Consider the following 16827-nt stretch of genomic DNA (forward strand, 5'->3'; position numbering starts at 1 on the left):
CCCAATAGCGGTAACTCATTTTTCACGCAAAATAGGCACATAAATATAGAAACAAATTAATAATATAGGACGTTTTTACACAGATCAACCTAGTCCCACAGTAAGCGCAATAAGGCTTGTGTTTCTAAAGGTTGTCGATTTGCGGAAAATGCCCGGTATTTGTACGGTTAGTACAGTCAACTGTAAAAATATGGGTTTAGATAACTTACTCAAAAATATGTCCCATAGTTCTTAATTCACTGACATAAGAGTTATGGGACATATTTTTGAGATGATTTGTACACCCATATTTTTACAGTTGACTATACAAGGCAGTGTATGGTTATGAGCTCTTGTAACTGGACTTTACAAGTAGGTAGCCACGTCGTGGATTAGTTATGGATCGCATCTGTAAAGCGAAGTTTTTGGTCGAAGAAATGTCCCTTTTGATATTGACAGATCCGATCCATGATAACAGAACTAATCCAGTACGGATGATGATGGTCGTGTCTACGTGACAGCGTGATAAACCGGTATCCGTCACTTTCAATCGCGCTGTTAAAAAGTGACGGATATTTTGTCATGTGGATAAAGCCATCCACAATAGGCCTCCGATCTAATTCATTCTTCTTCTTAGTCGGTACACTCTTGCCAGAGTGGTCGTGGTCATCATTGTGAATCTCGATGAGTGATGATCTTGCTAATACGGCGCCATTCGTCGCGGACTGCAGCTTTCCGGGTACATTCGTAAACCGAGCACTTAGTTGCGGCCTTGATCTGGTCTGTCCGTCTCATTGGTGATCTACCACGTGGCCTGGTGCCTTCGATCTAATTCATAGCCTGTTATTAATCAGAATACGCAGCCTGTCAGCGGATCAAGTGTGAAGAGGTAACAATGACACAGAGAGACAATGTTACTTTCACATTTTATAATATTAGGGACTAGTAGAGGGCTTCATGCTCAAACTTTTTATTATTTTGCGTCAGTGGCGCCATCTGTGGGTTGCAGAGCGCGACACGATGTAGCAACTGCGCCTAGGACCAAAAAGTGCCTTCATCTGCGAAAGTACCGCCGCTCGCCGATAGATGAAGCTCGCAATAGAAATAAGGAGCTTTATGTTGATGTTTAATCCCTTTAAAATACTCTATGTACCTGTAGCGAAATAATAATAAATATCAATAGAGTATTTCTAAAAAAAAAACAAATGAAGTCTATTCGTTCTATACCTATGCTTATGAATGCTATAAATAAAGTAATTTTCAGGTAAGTATGTGCGACTTCGAAATTGCAGTTAGTAGGTAAGTAATTAATAAATAATTTATCCAATGTTAATATGTGATTATGTAGTCTCATAAGAAGGCTTATATTATTATTTATTCATCAAGCTAATGGAGTGAGCTATGCTCGAAGTTTATCTACAATATAGAATTAGATGCATTAACCTCTGACATAATATGTCATTCATATTTTAAAAGATCTAAAATTTAATTTCTTAACATGATCTGTAAGCACCAACATATTGCCGACTTCACCATTTGTACTCTATAGAACCACGTCACTTTAGCTCGTTTGACAATTTCGTACGTCGGCCATTAATAACGCTACAACGACAAGGTACTAAAGTGTACAGATGTTTATGACGCTGGCTGTGAGCCAACGAGGCGTAGCTTCCAACTTGATTGAGTTTCCTTAAGTCGTAAACAAATTGACTTTGTGAAGTGTGCGAATAAATGAAGCGGGAATATTGGGAAACAATCACACTCAAATCGGTATATTGCTAAATTGAGCAACGCTGAGAAATGCCAATTATCCAGGACATTCACTTTGACATTTCCTGCCGCAATGCTGCAGTGGTAACTCTGATATTATGATATAGGTAGGCGTCCCGCCAGTGGCTTTCTCAAAAAACCGAATATTTGAGTTAAGGATATCCCTCCTCAAAATTAATGTCCTGTACAGTTAAAAATGAGTCAAATTGACGACAAATACATAGTGAATAGTGATATATTTTTACGCTTCATCTTCTATAACAAATATCCAAATCCGCGAAAAAAATGTGTCGTCGTTGCAAATAAATAATATCGAATGGCAATAGGCTCGCATGATGGATAGCGACACACGGCCGCATCCGTGAATGATCCGTTACGCGTCACTATACGCGGCGGATCATTCACTCATTCATTCGTTGATTCGCGTGTCACCATCGGTCACGAAGTAATGATGCCCTAACGACGACATTTTTATAAGTTTTATAAATAATATCAAATGTCAATACCGTCAATAGGCTCATAATGAACAATGATGAGTAAGAAATGCCTAATCTCATCTTAAAAAGTGATCTGTTTTCAAGTGCACTTAAAAGTCTAGCTGCTTTCGTGCATTCAACTGGCTACGCTAGTAACTGGATTTAAGAATTCAGGACAAAAAATAGGTAGATACAGATGTAAGTAGTGCATAATTGTTTTCCGTCGTATTTTCTCGGAGTTCGTATTTGTCATGCTACTTCAGTCAACCTCAGTACTTTTTGTAACTGAGACCGAGACTGACTGAAATAGCAAGACACGTTCGTACGTTTCCGTGAAAAAACGATGTAAAATAATTATGCACAACATCTGTAGGTAAATTTTGGTTTTATCTGGTTTCATACAGTTCAGCGGACGTTTCATACCACGCTTGACACGTGCTAGACTCTGGCCACGTTAACACTGCATAAACTTGGCAGTAAAAATGCATACAGTCATATCCCTATAAGCTTCACACTTGACGTAGCACTTGGCATGAAAACTTAGCGTGGTTCGACTTTAGCTAGTTTGGGTAGAAAAAGTTAATTGAAAACAAATAAAACCACTAAAGAAATTTAGACAAGTAGGTACCTAAATATTTATAGCTTCCTTCCCCATCACTATCCCCAGGCCCCCGCGATCCCGTGCTGTGTCATTCACGCAATATCATAATGTAGTAACGCGTAGGTGTAACGAATATAGGTATTCCTTTTGCATAATATTACGTCTACCTACATATATCGATCATCGCGAAATCTAATTTATAAGGAAAACTAAAGTGGTTTGTTTTTCGAACCGATTCTTTGTATTATTTTCGTATAAAAACATATTCCTTTTCCATATTGATCTTCAGAAAAACCAATTCCATTCTAAGCAAGAAAATGGAAGCGGGTTTGCTTAGCAGTTCACATCGTTTCCTCGTCGAGTTGCAGAAAAGCACGTTGCATTTATTCCACTATTTACCCGAAGCGATTTGAATTTGAACAGATTCAAGTGTGCGCTATCCACTACTGCATGGTCGCGTTTTTATCGCCTGTTGTGTCACTTACCCACTTGTGACGTGACAGACATGGTGACGACGATAAAGAGGCTACCATACTAACGCTGGTGCCAGGTTAACTGACTTGAAACGGCATGGACGGCATGGCATGTCTTTTGAGGATTTTATACCTGAAGTCAGGAAAACTTTTGCTTCATAGAAAAAAATCACGAATACAGGTTTAAAGCGCACCTTAATCATTTGTAGGTACCTAAAATTTTTTTGCAAAATGCTAATAATATGATTATTGATTCTAAAATTTCGATTCAATTTTATTTTTGATCGAATTCGTTGATTACTTTTTTTATCAAAACTTACAGAGAAAAATTCAAACATGATATCCGCGATCCCGGACACGCACAGCCATCTCGCTCACGCTTACGCTCAGTGAGAGGGAGAGAAGAACCTGATATGAAACCTCGAGGCCTTAAGACTAAAACGGAGCGCGCATTGGATTCGATATCAATGCATATATTTGCGAGAAGCGGTTTCAATTGTTCAAAGGCACGCATCTATCCTATCTCAGCTATTTACCTCGGTGAACCCGGACATACAAACAATACGATCAAAATAAATTACACTTGAAAGGACGCACATGTGCCTTTAAATCCTTTAAAACCACTCAAATCGAGAGAGTTTCGCTGAATTCGTGTTAGCAAATCTACAACCAAGAATAATTTTTTGTGAAGTGATTATTTTCGGAAATAATCGCTCCAAAAGGCTTCAAAAGTACATCAAAAGTTCTTGAAAGTAAAGCTTAATAAAAACTTTCAATGAAAACCATAGCGAACTTATCGGTTAAGCCGTTTTGAAGTTTTTACAAAATGTCTTTCCTTCTTAATTACGGCTCAGCCACGAAATTGCGCGACTAGCCACGGCGGCGGCGGCAACCATAGGTGGGAACAAAAGGTCCGATCGCTGTATCTCGCTCCTACCTATGGTTGCCGCCGCCGTCGCAAGTCGCGCAATGTCGTGGCCGAGCCGTTAGGCCGTTCAAGGCAGCCTATTCTGACGGACTGGTAACTTAACTACGGAACCCTACACCGAGCACTAAGCATGGCCCGACATGCTCTTCGCCGGTTTTTTTGTCAATATTTGGCATTTTAGACAACGGTACCTAAGTTTTCAATGGTCAGATAGGCACTCAAGTAGCCCGCAATTATCGGTACGCATTGTGAATCATCGAAACTCCTAGACGAAGAGAATTGAGAGCTCGCAGACTTCTGTCTCGATAATAACTTGCCCAACTAATCCGAGGCGAGGAGCGGAAGCCGAAAGAAAGGATCCCGAGTTGCGGAGTGCCTTGAGATATTTCAACTGCTAACCTAGCAAACGCAAGTCAGCTGTAATGAACCAAAATAATTCTCTTAGCGGTGGCTGCAGTAGCACTAGTAATGGTACATTTGTCTATTATTCAACTATTTGGTAGAGAATCACTATGTTTTAGGGTTCCGTACCTCTTCTTCTTTGTCGTCACACTCTTGTCAGAGTCACACACACCTCAAATGGATAAAAAAAACACTTAAAATACTATAGTTCGTTTTTTTTAGCATTAGAAAAAAGGTAAATAATCTCGATGTGTTTTTTAATTGAAAAACACGTATTAAAAATAAGTCACGGCAAATATGTAACAATTATGAATCTAATACGATCACTTATATTCTTGCTTTCATAAGTAGTAGTTACTCATTTTAACAAAACGTTCTTCAATTAAAAGACATGTCAAGATCGCTTACCTTCTTTCTAATTCTGAAAAAAAAAACGAACTATATAATGTCTGTCACGGCTAGACATAGATATTTTTTTAGCACGAACGAGGTAACGCTAGTGATTTCCTTCCGATATTTAGTTTATCGATACCTATCTTATAAGTTTCACATACAAAGGCCACATTTAGAAATAAATGTTACTAGCATTGCGTTGTTCGTGCTAGAAAAATCTCTATGTCTAGTCACAGGCAATTTGCTCCAAAACTACAGGATCAATTGAGTTGAAAGGTATCCATTTGTAAGTTGGTGACCCAAAGACGGACTAGTAAAGTAAATAGTTAAATGAATCTTAAACTGGTTTCCAAGAATGCTTGCCTCACCTACTCTCATTAAGCTATGAGAACACACAGCCTGCATCGGAACTGTCCTTTGTTCAACCGCAGTGAACTTGGGAATGCTTCTTGCAGAGTAATTCTCAAATCTCTGCCGCTGCGATGATGCTCTAGTTTACTCCAATGACTTGCATTGCATACTTACTATTTAATAATCTACAGTTTAACTGAGGCTTTTGGTAAGAACAGTACAGCTCTACTGGTTGAAGCTGTACAATTCTGCTGTACTAATTACTGTTCTGCTGTTCTGAACTGATAAAGTCAATGAAAATAATATGTTGAAACTAGTTTAAGTCCCGACTGTCTGTTCCCTAACCGCAGTAAACTTGACTGCTAGGGCCTTACCATGATGTCCTTATTGCGATTCTATTTAGGACCTAAACTGAATTGCTAAAGGACGGAGCTATATAAGTCGCATAAGTCCGTCCCTTAGAAATTCAGTTTAGGTCCTAACCACAATGGAAATGGGGACATTATTGGTAAGGCCCCCCTTACCAATAATGTCCCCATTTCCATTCCATAGCGTGCCGCGTAGCCAAGATGCCAATCGCTTACGCTCCGTAGCGATCGAAACGCAACTGTCACTGTCGCACTAATATGGAAGAGTGATAGAGAGACATAAAGCATTTCGTTGTCGAAGCGATAGCGATTGTAACCTGCTGTAGTCCAAATAGCTACGCTAGCTAGCCAGTATAAGTAGGCCTTTTCGATACGCTGTGAACGTCGGTCGTTCTACAGCTAAACAGATTAGTAAGGATTTTAATGAAACCATGCAAAAATAGTAAATGTATATAGGTATTGTATAAATAATTACAGGCGTCTACATTTAAGATTATAATGTCATTTTATGTCACCCGTAAATATAATAACTATCTAAATATAATAACTATATTAAAATACAAGATATAATTTGACTAGAAATAAGAATAAAATAACGTCATAAATACGTTACATGATAGCTAATAATTGTGTAATGTTATAGTCACTTAAGGGAAGGTTAATTAGTATTGTTGCTTTGTAGGTACCTACTATAATCTATCGCTTTTGACATATAAATCGGTACCTGCAATAGAAATGACCAAAATAATTGAAAAATAAAAGAGTCAGAAAGAGACAGATAAGAAACACTACACAGTTAGCCTGACAATAAAATTATTCTAATCAATATATGCAGTATGCACAACATCAGCGATCTTCTAGTGTTTACTATTAGCAGTCCGATTCAAGACGTATAATACTGTACTGACGTCATATAGTCAATTACTGTGGATCATTCAATTCATTCACCAAGTGTGGTCGCCGAATCAAACTCAAAGTATGAAGTTGAAATCGGCATTGTTTGATGCGGTTAAAGGTCCAGAATCTCAATAAACTTCATTATACTGCCACTTCATTATAGCTGATATTATGCAACATGATCCTCTGACACTATAGCCCAATATCCACCCTATCCTAGTAGACCTCGACGCTCTCCTGGTGATGTACGGTGTCCTGCCTGAACATCTCCACATCAGCCTGGGAGTCCGCATGGATCATCTTGGCGCGCCCCTCCTGCAGAGAAACAGTCACAGCGATGATAAGTAGAGGTAGATGGTGCCCTACGACAAGAGAGTCCTATTTGTTCCATGGAAGGGTAGCGTAAAACTAATAAAACTAAATTGCTTCCAAGAATTTATACTTTTTTGTTTAGTTAAACAGAACAAATGGGAATCAATACAGGTTTGTCTCTATTAAGCTTCAAATTTTAGGAGGAAGGCCACCTTTATCTCACGTTTTTGGGAACATTTTTGATGAATTGGATGATAATTTTACACCAATCTAATTATTTGATAGAATATTTGTACCATATCATATAACCGTAAACAACACCAACATCAGCTCATGTATTGACAAAATGCACTTACAATAGTAAAAAGTACAATATGTTCCAGGAAAGCCTTTCGCGCGAAAAATGCATAATTCCTAGCTTCAATTTCTCGTGCAATATCAGGTAGGTAGAGGTACCTACGATATCTTTTTACAAACCGTTTAAAAACAGTTGTAAACGTCGGACTGAGGTCTTTCTTTATAAGTACCTTGGGATGCATCATGATGAAAGGCAGCTCAGCGGCGAGCTCTCCAGCGAGGGCGCCGAGATACAGCTTCACCTTGACGCTGTAGGAGACCACTATGCCGAATGCGTCGCGTTGGTCTGGATCCAGCATCCTGGCACCAAAGGGACTTAGATTAAATGTGGATGCTCAAAGATTTTATGACGATATGGATGACAAATATGACGAGATTTTTGGGTTCATTAAATTGTTTAGTTTACCTAGCATAGAACTACGTGCGTATGTGTCTTGAGTTTGGTATTGACACTATTGACAGCCGAACACGATTTAGATTTTATAAAAATTCTCGAAATCCGAGTTTTGGCCTGACACTAAATATTTTAAGCCAAACCATGAAACATGACCAGACCAAAAATCGGATTCCTAGCATTTTCTGGAGCATTACAATAATATTTATAATAGCGTTGGTATACAATATTCCAGTGACATACTCCATCTGCAAATCTTTGTTAAATATATTTGCAAACATTAAAAATTCCTTACAGAGTGGTAGACGCAAGCGTGGCGTCGCCGCGTTTCAGCTGACCGTCGAGGGCGATGCCGCGCTTGTCTCGGTTGGCCGACAGGGCTGGAGTCAGGTGCATCACACGCTGCAAGCTGGAACCTGGCTGTAGTGGGCATCCATCCCTACACATACATGCTTATTATTAACACAAATTGGCAAGATTTTAAGCTAAAAATTACATTTGTGCAATGTAACAATTTCTTACCACTAACCAGCCTTTAAGTACTTCCCCTCTAAATTTTAAGAAACATCTAAGGCAAAGAAGATCTAAGATTCTAAGATTGGAACAATGGAATCTCCTACTTAATCAGCAGTCAGATAAGTTAGTAGAATGGTCGTAATTATAATATAATTTACTATTTATTTATAACTGTGACCGCCACTCTATCTATATTGTTCCATACATCCCTTTGAATGAGGTTGCGAGAGCACTGAACTTAGTCACCGATTCGAGGAACAGTGGAATAGTTATTTCAAATAGTACCTACACATTTGACTCAAATCGATACTTAATGCAAAGTACTAAAGTAATTAAATAAATATAAATTATACTAACTGTGTCTCCACACTGGCAACGATATTGCGATACTGCCCGCTCTGGAACAACACCACATCAACTCCTTGCTGTACAGCCGCCTTAATGCGCTTGACCACCTTGTTGCTATGGTTACGAATGCACACGTTGACAGCGATGCTCTCTCCGTGCATGTACAGCTGCTTGTCCAGGGTCAGCTCCAGCTCTAGTTGTCCAGGAGACAGGACGAAGTCCTTGCGGACTACGGTGCACGGCTGCGGGCCGGGCTTGCTTGGCGCGTATTGGACCTTCCTAATGCCGAGGGCGATCGTGCTCCTAAACAAACATACAAAGATAAAAAAAAAGATAAATTGAGATACAACAAAAGATTCTACTTTGCTTTAACTACATTTTTTTTGCATGCAAGTACATTTCCTTATCAAACCAATTTGTCAGTCAGTAACAACCAGCAAAACTATACTCATCCTTTTGTTTTGGGTGCTAGTACTAGTGTAAGACAAAGATTGTATGATTCTCTCTGTCTATGATTGAAATGAGGCAGTCCATTGACACACTATAGTTACCTACTCCATTATACTGTAGGTAACCCAGCGTGACGTTGAGCAACATGTCCAATAAAATGATGATGACTGACGTCCTTCGGAACAGTGTAACAAAACGGGTATTGAGAAGTGACTTACGAATTAAGGAGCCACTGACACTGGTGCCAAGTTGTCATCAACGAATAGCTTGACAATTGTTTGTTTCACATAGTTCACACTCACCTTTCAGCGCTTTCTAAAGAGCGACACAACGAAGATCTTCAGCTGATGTGTTCAGACGGAACGCGATTGCATTCTCAACAAGATCCTTCAAAATCTATTACCTCTAGGTATTTTAGCGTACAATCAGCGTACATACCTGCGATGCGAACGATCAATCTCAGAATCTCCAACAAACAGCTTGACGTAGTAATGCACGCCGCATGGCTCCCCCTCGTCTTCCAATGCTGGCTGAAGTGTCACGGAGCCAGGCGCGCCCGCTGGCACAGTCAGACGGAACGCGAATGCGTTCTCACCGAGCTTCTTTATAAGCCGCTCCTGTTGAACAGAAACAATTTCAAGTTTTTTTTTGTATAACGAGCTGACAAATTAAAAGCAATAATCGCATATGGACACCTGCAGCACCAGACCAGAGGAGTTGTAAGTGCGATACCGGCCAAAGTTTCTCTAAGGTTTGTTTTTTATGATATAGGAGGTGAACGAGCAGACGATTCGCCAGATGGTAAGCAATTACCGTCTCCCATGGAGACATACAACACAAGAGGGGTTGCAAGTGCGTTGCCGGGTTAAGATGAGAGTTAAGCATTCCTTGTTTGATGAGATAAGCATTCTTTGTTTGAATTTCGTTAATGGAATTTTCCATAGATATAGAAAGTAAGGAATTTTCTCTTCAATGAATGATCACTTGATCAGTGTTTAATTAATGTTTTCATTTGGTCAACATTTATTGAGTTCTGCCCCACCACGCGTAATACCCAACTACGAATTCAGGATTTGTTGCATGTGAATATTCACATAAACAACTAAATAAGTTTTCAATGACTTATGTATGTTTTGCGTGCTTAAATAGGAAAAAATAACATAAATATGTATTACCGAATTTAAAATTATAGAGATGGCAATATCAGTTCATTAGATAAAGGATCCGGTGGTCGTCGATTGTCGACACAATCAGGCCTCCGTCACACGCTCAAGGCCACGCGCTATATGCCTACCGCTCGGCGTATCGTCGACGATACAACCGACAGAGGGCCGCCGAACGCCCGCCTGAACGCTCGCACCGCACGTTTCCCGCGCTTACGCTTCGAAATGCCGAAACCACGTAATTATTGTGCAGTAAATGGGTGTAAAAGTCAAAAAACAAAGGAAAAAGCCTATAATAAAGATTCATCTTTTTATGGCGGGCTAAAGGTCCCACCTGAAACGTTTAAGAATTATATTGAAGGGTTAGAAAAAGTATTTTTAAATAATTTTGACGACGTAATAATTAATCGGCCTGGTAGCACCGTATTACAACTTTAAAAACCGTTGATTTTCCGTTGCTTTGCTCCTGAGTATTTATTAAAATTATTTACGCAATTTAGGATATTTACAACTATAAAACTTTATAACAGAGAATTCCGAGAAGGGAAAAAAATGTAAATCATTATATAAAACTAAAACATATTTGATTGACTAATAAAAAATGTGGTTGATCCGCAACATTCGTTTTATTACAATAATCATCATAGGTAGATGCCTACAACCCTAGCGCATTCTTACGATGACGCGTTAGCACGTGACTCGCAAGGCGGGCAACACAGTCTCGACTCTTTGTGCGCGTACTTATGGTACATTTCTTCTTGTCCTGAGCAGCAGGTATTATTATTAAGGTTTCGTAGGCTATTATAGCGTAGGTATTTTCGCTTTTGTTTGGGAATGAAGTATCTGTTACGTAGTAACTATTTATTAATCTGTGACACAATTCAGTTTGTGTCAAAATGTTATTTTGGACGGATGTCGGACACTCACATCCAACATTGTGGAATTCGAGTCCCCTAGTGCTATCAAAACGTCCGTTAGCTGTTATAACACTTCGTTTATTTCAGTTTTAACAAGAACGCTAAGAATTTAAACCTCTCATGGGGGCCGATTCTGATCTCACAATTTGTTAAGGTTTTAATCTTCGAACTTAGACCTATAGGCTCTCCGAAATGTCGCGCGAGTGACTAAAAACAAGTGAGTCTAAACCGTAAAATTATTCAACGGTTTTAGGAGTAATCTTGTTATAATTCGACTTTGATCGCTCACGCTCGTATGAAATGCTTTGAGAGCAGTGTCCATGTCGTGTCTTCAGGCAACGCTCGCATTAGTGTGCGTTAGATACACTGCAAGTCATAAGACACAGTCGTATAATAAAAAGATCAGAACTTTATAACAAGTTCTAAACCCTAAACTTGGCAATATAATATTAACTAATAATACACTTTTTTATTTTTACGGAAACTGAAGTTTTTGCTCTATTAGGCATAACCTAAGCCAGGACGCACAGCTTTTCTTTCAAATCTAGGGTTAAGGATGACTCACGTTTAGACCGGGCCGTGTCTGACCCGGAGCTTTCGGCGCATCGTTTTCTATGGAAAGCATCACATGATCCTGTCATGTCATAGAAAAGTAAGCGCCGGAATCTCGGGCCCGGACACGGCCCGGTCTAACGTGAGTCATCCTTTAAATCAGAATCGGCCTGAAGGCAGTGTAAACCAGTCTGGCTGCGGTTCATTTAAAGCTGTACTTATAATGAAGCAGTAGTGCCTTGTGCCGGCCCGCGAGGAATGCAATAACGGCGCGCGCGTAGAGATGGGTAGTGAGTAAATACTCACGGGTAAATACCGAGTAAATACTCAGTATTTACTCAATTTATCCGTATTTACTCGTTTATACCCAAATTGGTGGGTATAAACTATTTAGAGTGCTGAAAGGGGCATACAAATATGAAATATAGGTGTATTTTGTAAGCCGCTACTGGATTAAGTACTCAAAATTGTAAGAAATGTATTTTTAAAAGGGGCACTCCATACATGTAACTAATAGTCCCAAAAAAAAAATCAGAAACCACCAACGTGTTGCACATCATTAAATGGGTCTTTAAAAATAACTGGAATGTTTCTAAGAACATTTTTGGATAAATTGAATATTTTTGAGAAAAAACCGTTTCAAAAGGCCAAAATAATGTTTATCTCTCTATAACTTTAGAACCAAAGTTCAGAAAAATTATGAAAACATTCGATATGTTTTCATAATTTTTCTGAACTGAGATAAGCCGTATAATAGAGTACAAAAAACAATATTTGGAACATCATCGGTTGAGCCATTTTTGAGTTAACTTTAAAAAACCCTTAATAAAAGGTCGTAAGTGCCGCGTAAATACGCACTTTTGCGCGACATGCAGTTATCCATAACATCGATAGAATTTAAGTACCATATTTTTAAAGTAAATACCTTATTATTTAAAACAAAATTGTTAACTATGATTATCATAATTTACCTCTCACTGATAATTATTTTTTTTTCCAAAATTAAGCGTCCTCTATGCTTTTTTTTTATAGATATTGTTTTAATACACGTTGGCACTCTTCAATAAAAGACAATTTTGTTCTTAAATCTCACTTTTCGAATATTTTATAAGCAATCGTTTTTACCCACCTAAATGAGTAAATACGGGTATTTATCGGGTACTTTGAGTAAATACCGAGTAAATACTCAGTATTTACTCACACCTACCCATCTCTACGCGCGCGATACCTGCCGCGAATGCTGGCAGAGAATACACATACATTCCTGGTCCATGTGGCTTGAATTTAGCAGTTTGTAAAAGTGTCTTGTTAACCGCAGTTTACGTACAAACACTACTATAGCTTTCTCTGAAATACGAACAAAATCTACCTAGTTAAGTACCTGCTGCTCCCGTATGATTTTTGCAGCCAATTTATCTACTCTAGAGGAAGTCGTACTTGTGGTCATTTGATATCAATTTGAATAAGAGCTAATAAAGAAGGCCAGTTTTGTTACAAAATAAAAAATAATTACACACAGCAAGAGATTCGACTTAACTCGTTAAAAATGTAAATTTGAAGAGAAAAATACAAATTCCTGGAGCTGAACTTGATTTCTGTTATCAAGATGATAAATACAACACCTTACCACCTGCATCTCTCGAGCACCAATAGATAGGTAATACCGAGATTTTCAAATCTTAATATCGCTCCAGGTTTTGGCTATTCCATGTTTTAGAAAATCTCCCAAATACTTTCACTGCTTTAGACTGGACGCGCGATGGCGAGATGGTTTTTGCTCCGATTTGTGCCCAAAAAAGTATACAACTGCTAATTATAAACAAAAGAAGGCAAGCTTGCAGTTACCTGCGTACGAGTGGGTTCCCAGTTCCTCTTCTCCGGCGGGGGGTACAGCTGTTCCGAGGCCAAGAACAGCTCCTTGTAGAAGTTCAGCCCCATCACTTCATCCTCTTCGCGGCCGTAGCGGAAGGTACACACCACCTGGCCCCACACTTTACGTCCGCGCACGTACTCTTCATCCAATACTACAACGCCGTCTGCGCAATATTAACTACCATTAACATCTGAATGCTTAATATGGTCACATTTAAGATTATAAAGATGGCGACTGTAGCAGCATTGCTGTTGCAGCGTTACTGCTACAGCGTTGCGGCAAGTGAAGTCAAAATTCAAGAATGTGTTTCGATTTCAGGAGCATTTATTTTTCGGTTTATTTTATGTTTCTTTACTAATTTTTTTATCTGTTACCTTCCGTGATTATTTCTCACTTGATGGTCTAATCGGAAGATCAGCGCTGGAAGTCGCCAGCAACATGCTGAGATGGGACCATTTCGTGACACTTTATTTTTCACTATGTTTTTTCTATGTATGTCTGTTGTCTGTGTGTTTACGAATAAAAAACTATTCTATTCTATTCTATTTTCTGTCAGTAAATGACGTTGTTTAAATTTTTTTAACGTTGTTTAAGTTTATCATGCCGCCATTAAAAGCTCGATGAAGTTGTACGAATTTTAAAATCAGTAAGAAAAACAATGAATCAAAATCAAACCATTCTGAGTTTTAACAGACATTAATATTTGAAATACTAATTACCTATTACCTATTTCAGGTAATTAGTAATTACCTAATTACTATCTTGATTAGCAATCAACATTTTTGGAACAAACTATTATTATTTACGAATTTCCATAGCAGAGGCGAGTGTTTTATGTATAATTATACTTAGGCCCTAGTGGTCCCAACATCGTTAGACAATCTAGCAATCGATCTTCTAAGCTTTAATAAGTAAATGTACGAGTTAGACTTTAAATGGACTTATCGAGGCGTGCCAAGATGGATGCCTGCACCGCCTGCCGCTATCGCCTCGTGTAGGGCATGTAATTCCATTACTACCAGCCACGAGTCAAACACTCAGTTGAACCAGCACGAGTGCCGCTTTCCAGTTTCAAGTACCTAATACCTACTGACAATTTTAATCACCAAACTTTCCATTCCATACGCATAGGCAACGATTTGCCTAATCACAAATAAAAAGGACAGTTTTAGTAAATTTATTCATGATTAAGTAGATTAATTATTGTCTTCCTTGTATCCTCATCGCTGAGGGATGTGACGACTGTGGACGCTCTTCACTAGTGCTCTCCAAGCCGCTCTATCTTGGGCCCGGTGCTTGATGTGACCCAGACTAGCAGTGATTAATGATTATTAATTCGTACCGGTTCATTTTGTTATAGATATTACGAGTACATAGACTTCAACAAGTGGTTGTGCAGTTATCGTCTAATTCGTCTATCTTGTCACGCATCAGATAACCGTTCTACTGAAGCGGAGATGAAAGGAGACTTGTTGGAATTAATCAATCAATCAATTTTTTTTTTATGCACAATTAACCAATAGCATTGATTGTAATCTAGCGGAGCATGATGTGAACGGAAAGTTGGACGATTTTACGGATCTAAAGGTTCACGATTCACTTGTTCTACAACTTTCGACTCTTCGACACATGGAGAATAATGACTCAGGTAAAAGTTAAAAGTTAATAAACACGTGCGAAGCCCGCGATTAAACTGAGATCTGTTAACGCCAAGCAGTTGTTAGTGGTACGCCATCGGTCTTAGCTGTGATGGATAACTCCTGACTCCGCCTTAACGCCTCACTCGATCCAAATGCAAAATTAGCGGTTGATAAAAATAATCAGTCGGCGGATCTAAGTACTAGGATCATTTTATATCCAAAGATTTTACAATTTTAAAGTACATCTGGTGCCACACATTACGACACCAGGTGCTATAATAAGCACATTACGTAACTACGTCGAAAATTTAAAGGGCCATATGTACTGTAAAACGTTGTACGATAGACGTGCGAATTACTACATTACGATACATGTGCGAAATGTAGGAAATTCACAACGAGTGGCGATAAATTGAAACACGACCCTAGGCTAGGGAGTGTTTGAAATCGACACGAGATGCGAATTATCTTTTCGCACGAGTATTGTACAACGTTTTACAGTAGGTACAAAGGCTATTCGCCACTCGTTGCGAATTACCTATTTGCACGTGTACCGTAATAATACTATTATTAAGCTCTACGTCCGTATCTTTTTCCAAAGTTTCAACAATTTAGTGGGTCATTTGAGCTTTCAACAAGCTCACAGCCACTGTAAACGGTTTGTGTCACCGGAAACAGGAACACAATTCAAATTTAACAACCCGTCACTGTTTTGATACGACCTTGACGACAGTCTTTGTGACTAGCGTATATTAAAATATACGCTATATACGGTAAACCCATGAATTTCACTTCATTTCGCATGCACCAATCAGCGAAAGCGATCTTCATTAATCTTTTTTTTTTCCTAGCCTATTTGAGTGTCCCACTGCCGGGCAAAGGCCTCTCCCCTTAATTTCCACGACTCCCGATTTGGTGTTTCCTCCGGCCAGTTGTTCAGGAAGCTGTCCAGGACATCTCGCCGTCTCCGTTTGGGCCTACCGCGGCCACGTCCCTCTACCGGCATCCACTTGGTGGCTAGCCCACCTCTCCGGATGCATGCGGTAGACATGACCAGCCCAGTCCCATTTGAGCCTAGCGGTTTTCTCGCCTACATCAGCAAAGCGGGTATTAGAGCGCAGCGTGGTGTTTCTTATGCGATCAGTTAGTTTAACACCTAGAATGCTGCGCTCCATGGCGCGTTGGCAAACCTTCAGTTTGGACTTCTGAATATCTGTGAGTAACCAAGTTTGAGCGCCGTAGGTTAGAACAGGCAGAATACATATGTCAACGAGTTTGCGCTTCAGTGACAATGGAAGGTCGCCCATTAATTATTAACGTATCAAAATAAAATCAAAACCGTAAATAGTAATTAACATTGAATCGGGTTTCAGGACTTTTAACGCACCAATAGGTTCGACGAACGAGATATGATCCACGAAGTCCCTCTTCGCCATATATAGGGTAAGTTTCCCATTCGGGGCACATTTCTTGAACACTTTGAAGTTGTACACCATTTTGACTGCACTTAGTTCGCTGCTAGACTAGCACTGAGGCTGGCTGTGTCGGTGTATATAGTATATATACAGGATTATTTTGTGTGTGAGGCTTCTGAGCCGGTAATCTTGTTCCCCTCGTTAGGGCTCACGTGAACGGAACTGCTTCCTACGATTTCTATGAATCACCCA

The 16827-nt window shown here is 39.3% G+C and overlaps 1 protein-coding gene across 1 annotated transcript; it reads right to left on the reverse strand.

Moving 5' to 3' along the window:
* Positions 1–6836: 6836 nt before the first annotated feature.
* LOC134790447 (arrestin homolog) lies at positions 6837–16696 on the reverse strand. The gene is made up of 7 exons (XM_063761254.1): positions 16548–16696; positions 13493–13683; positions 9454–9632; positions 8575–8868; positions 7997–8140; positions 7478–7607; positions 6837–6953 (listed from the first exon to the last, which is right to left on the reverse strand). The coding sequence occupies exons 1-7, from the start codon at positions 16654–16656 to the stop codon at positions 6855–6857; spliced, it is 1146 nt and encodes a 381-aa protein (XP_063617324.1). The 5' UTR covers positions 16657–16696; the 3' UTR covers positions 6837–6854.
* Positions 16697–16827: the final 131 nt, after the last annotated feature.

The sequence above is a fragment of the Cydia splendana genome, chromosome 5, assembly GCF_910591565.1.
Source record: "Cydia splendana chromosome 5, ilCydSple1.2, whole genome shotgun sequence".
In the NCBI taxonomy this organism is placed as follows: Eukaryota; Metazoa; Arthropoda; class Insecta; order Lepidoptera; family Tortricidae; genus Cydia; species Cydia splendana.

Excerpts from the sequence above, each read along its gene's own strand:
- LOC134790447 (XM_063761254.1), bottom strand. The coding sequence starts at position 16,656 with ATGGTGTACAACTTCAAAGTGTTCAAGAAATGTGCCCCGAATGGGAAA. Across the intron at positions 13,684-16,547 it reads CTCGTTCGTCGAACCTATTG|ACGGCGTTGTAGTATTGGAT; the intron begins GTGCGTTAAAAG and ends AATATTGCGCAG. Across the intron at positions 8,141-8,574 it reads GTTGCCAGTGTGGAGACACA|GGATGGATGCCCACTACAGC; the intron begins GTTAGTATAATT and ends ATGTATGTGTAG.